At 34.7% G+C, this 1,843-nt stretch overlaps 1 protein-coding gene across 1 annotated transcript in view; it reads right to left on the bottom strand.

The window, feature by feature from the left end:
* atf7ip2 (activating transcription factor 7 interacting protein 2) overlaps nucleotides 1-1,843 on the bottom strand; it is a gene marked incomplete in the record, with an annotated part of 16,993 nt that overhangs the window by 4,829 nt on the left and 10,321 nt on the right. The window contains 5 exon segments of the mRNA XM_014006931.1: nucleotides 6-67; nucleotides 154-194; nucleotides 312-349; nucleotides 874-942; nucleotides 1,051-1,182. Of these exon segments, the coding sequence (XP_013862385.1) occupies nucleotides 6-67; nucleotides 154-194; nucleotides 312-349; nucleotides 874-942; nucleotides 1,051-1,182 (342 nt within the window).

Genomic DNA, 1,843 nt, shown 5'->3' with positions numbered 1-1,843 from the left:
ATTACAATCATTTTGACAAGCTCGTCACTCTTGATGGCGCACTTCCTTTCCAGCTCCTGTTTACTGCCTAAGATATAAAAGTGCATAAGGTTAAATAAATTTGCAATAAAGTTATGTTATTTAGCTATGCGAACATATGTGGTGGTCTCTTACTCTGTGGCAGAGTTTCCATATAGGCCTCCCCGAAGGCTCCCCTACAGAGTTGAATAACAGCAATTATTTTAATAGGAATTAAAAAATAAATGACAAAACAATCACAGGGACTTCGTAACATTTACCAAAAATTATAAGTTCTGTAAAAGTTCACATACCTGCTGCTATCYTCAGAAGCAAGGGAAGACGATAAACTCTAAAAGAATATTAGAACAAGCTACATGTTGACTTTCAATTTAGATACAAACGAGACGAGCTGAATGTCAGTGAATACACAGTTATGAAGGAAATTTTGTAACTGATTAATTGAATGTTAGATTCAGTATTGTATTTTATACTTTCTGATCATTGCAAGTAAGGTTAAAGCAGACAAAGAGTTGGTGTGTGTCTTATGTGTTCTTTCTTTTAGCTTAAAGAAAAATTAGTTATGTTCTACATCTGACATAAAAAGTAACATCTTCAGGGGTGTAACCAGGAAGAGAAATGCATTATAAAGTCAATTCATTATTATAGTAGAAAGAAGTTGTTAGTGTTTTACAGAGACTCTGCTTAGAGCAGGAATGCTGTGTTTTGTTTTAGTATACAAATACTGCAAGCTTGTGGACTGTGGACTTTTCTTCTTTTTTGGGGATCTACCTACAAACATAGACCTCTTATCTTTGTAACTGTGCTGCTCTACTTTAAATCGACACCTCATTATGAGTAAATATGTTTGTATACCTCTTTTTGGAGGTTTGCTATGTAAGCAAACACTGACTCTGCTTTCCTGGACACAGTGTTGAGCTGAGTCTGACAAAAAAGACCACCATATAAAAGACATAAAGATAAGGAGTAGACAATCACAATTAAAAAAAAAGAGAGAAATACAAAAACATATCCCCGCCCCCCTCAGTGCACCTCTAGTTTGTGGATGGATTTTTCAAAGTTGAAGTCATTGCTCATCTTCTGCAATGTTTCTATTAAACTCCGCATCTTGGCTTCATTTTTCACCAAGCCTTTGTGAACCTCCTGTTGGATCAGAGCCTGCACCTGCAGGAACAAGACCGATACGCAACTTTATATTTTAATGTGTATGATTAAACGCAACAAAGCAGAGCATAGGTTTGAAATGTTAARATGACGATTTGGTGTTTTGTTTTGAAAAGCACTGTGCAAAAGTCTCAAGTCATCCCTCACTGCTTTGAATTTTGCTATAAGCTGACAGATTTGTTGCAATCTTTTTGAATTGATCTTGATCAGCAGTTTTTGTTTGGACTTTGACTGCCATCTTTTCAGTCCAGCACCTGACCGTTTTAACTCTGACCATTGAATTATCCATGCATAAAAATGTCTAAACTTAAAAAATAAAGCCAGTGTTGTGTTAGCAAAAAAAAAGGGAAAAAAAAGACTTTAAACTGGACTTCATGCAATTTGTTCAAAACAGATAAGTCATAAAAACAATTTGTTATACTTTCTTTTTATAAATCTAAAAAATGCCTAAGAAAACATAGTTTATTACATAAACTTTGCCATTCATCTGCTGTAGATTGTTTTTTAGACTAGACACTTTTCTCATCCTTTGCTTGTTGACTTTCTTGATTTGTTAAGCACACAGTGCTGAAATAATGCCACTGTCTGGTACAGAGAATAAAAATAAGAGAAAAAAATTCCCCCAGAAAAGACATGCTTCTTGGGAGCAACATATATATAT

This window comes from Austrofundulus limnaeus, unplaced genomic scaffold, assembly GCF_001266775.1.
Source record: "Austrofundulus limnaeus strain Quisiro unplaced genomic scaffold, Austrofundulus_limnaeus-1.0 Scaffold38, whole genome shotgun sequence".
Classification (NCBI taxonomy): domain Eukaryota; kingdom Metazoa; phylum Chordata; class Actinopteri; order Cyprinodontiformes; family Rivulidae; genus Austrofundulus; species Austrofundulus limnaeus.
Note: the sequence above shows the minus strand (reverse complement) of the source record. Positions and strands in the feature narration are given on the sequence as shown.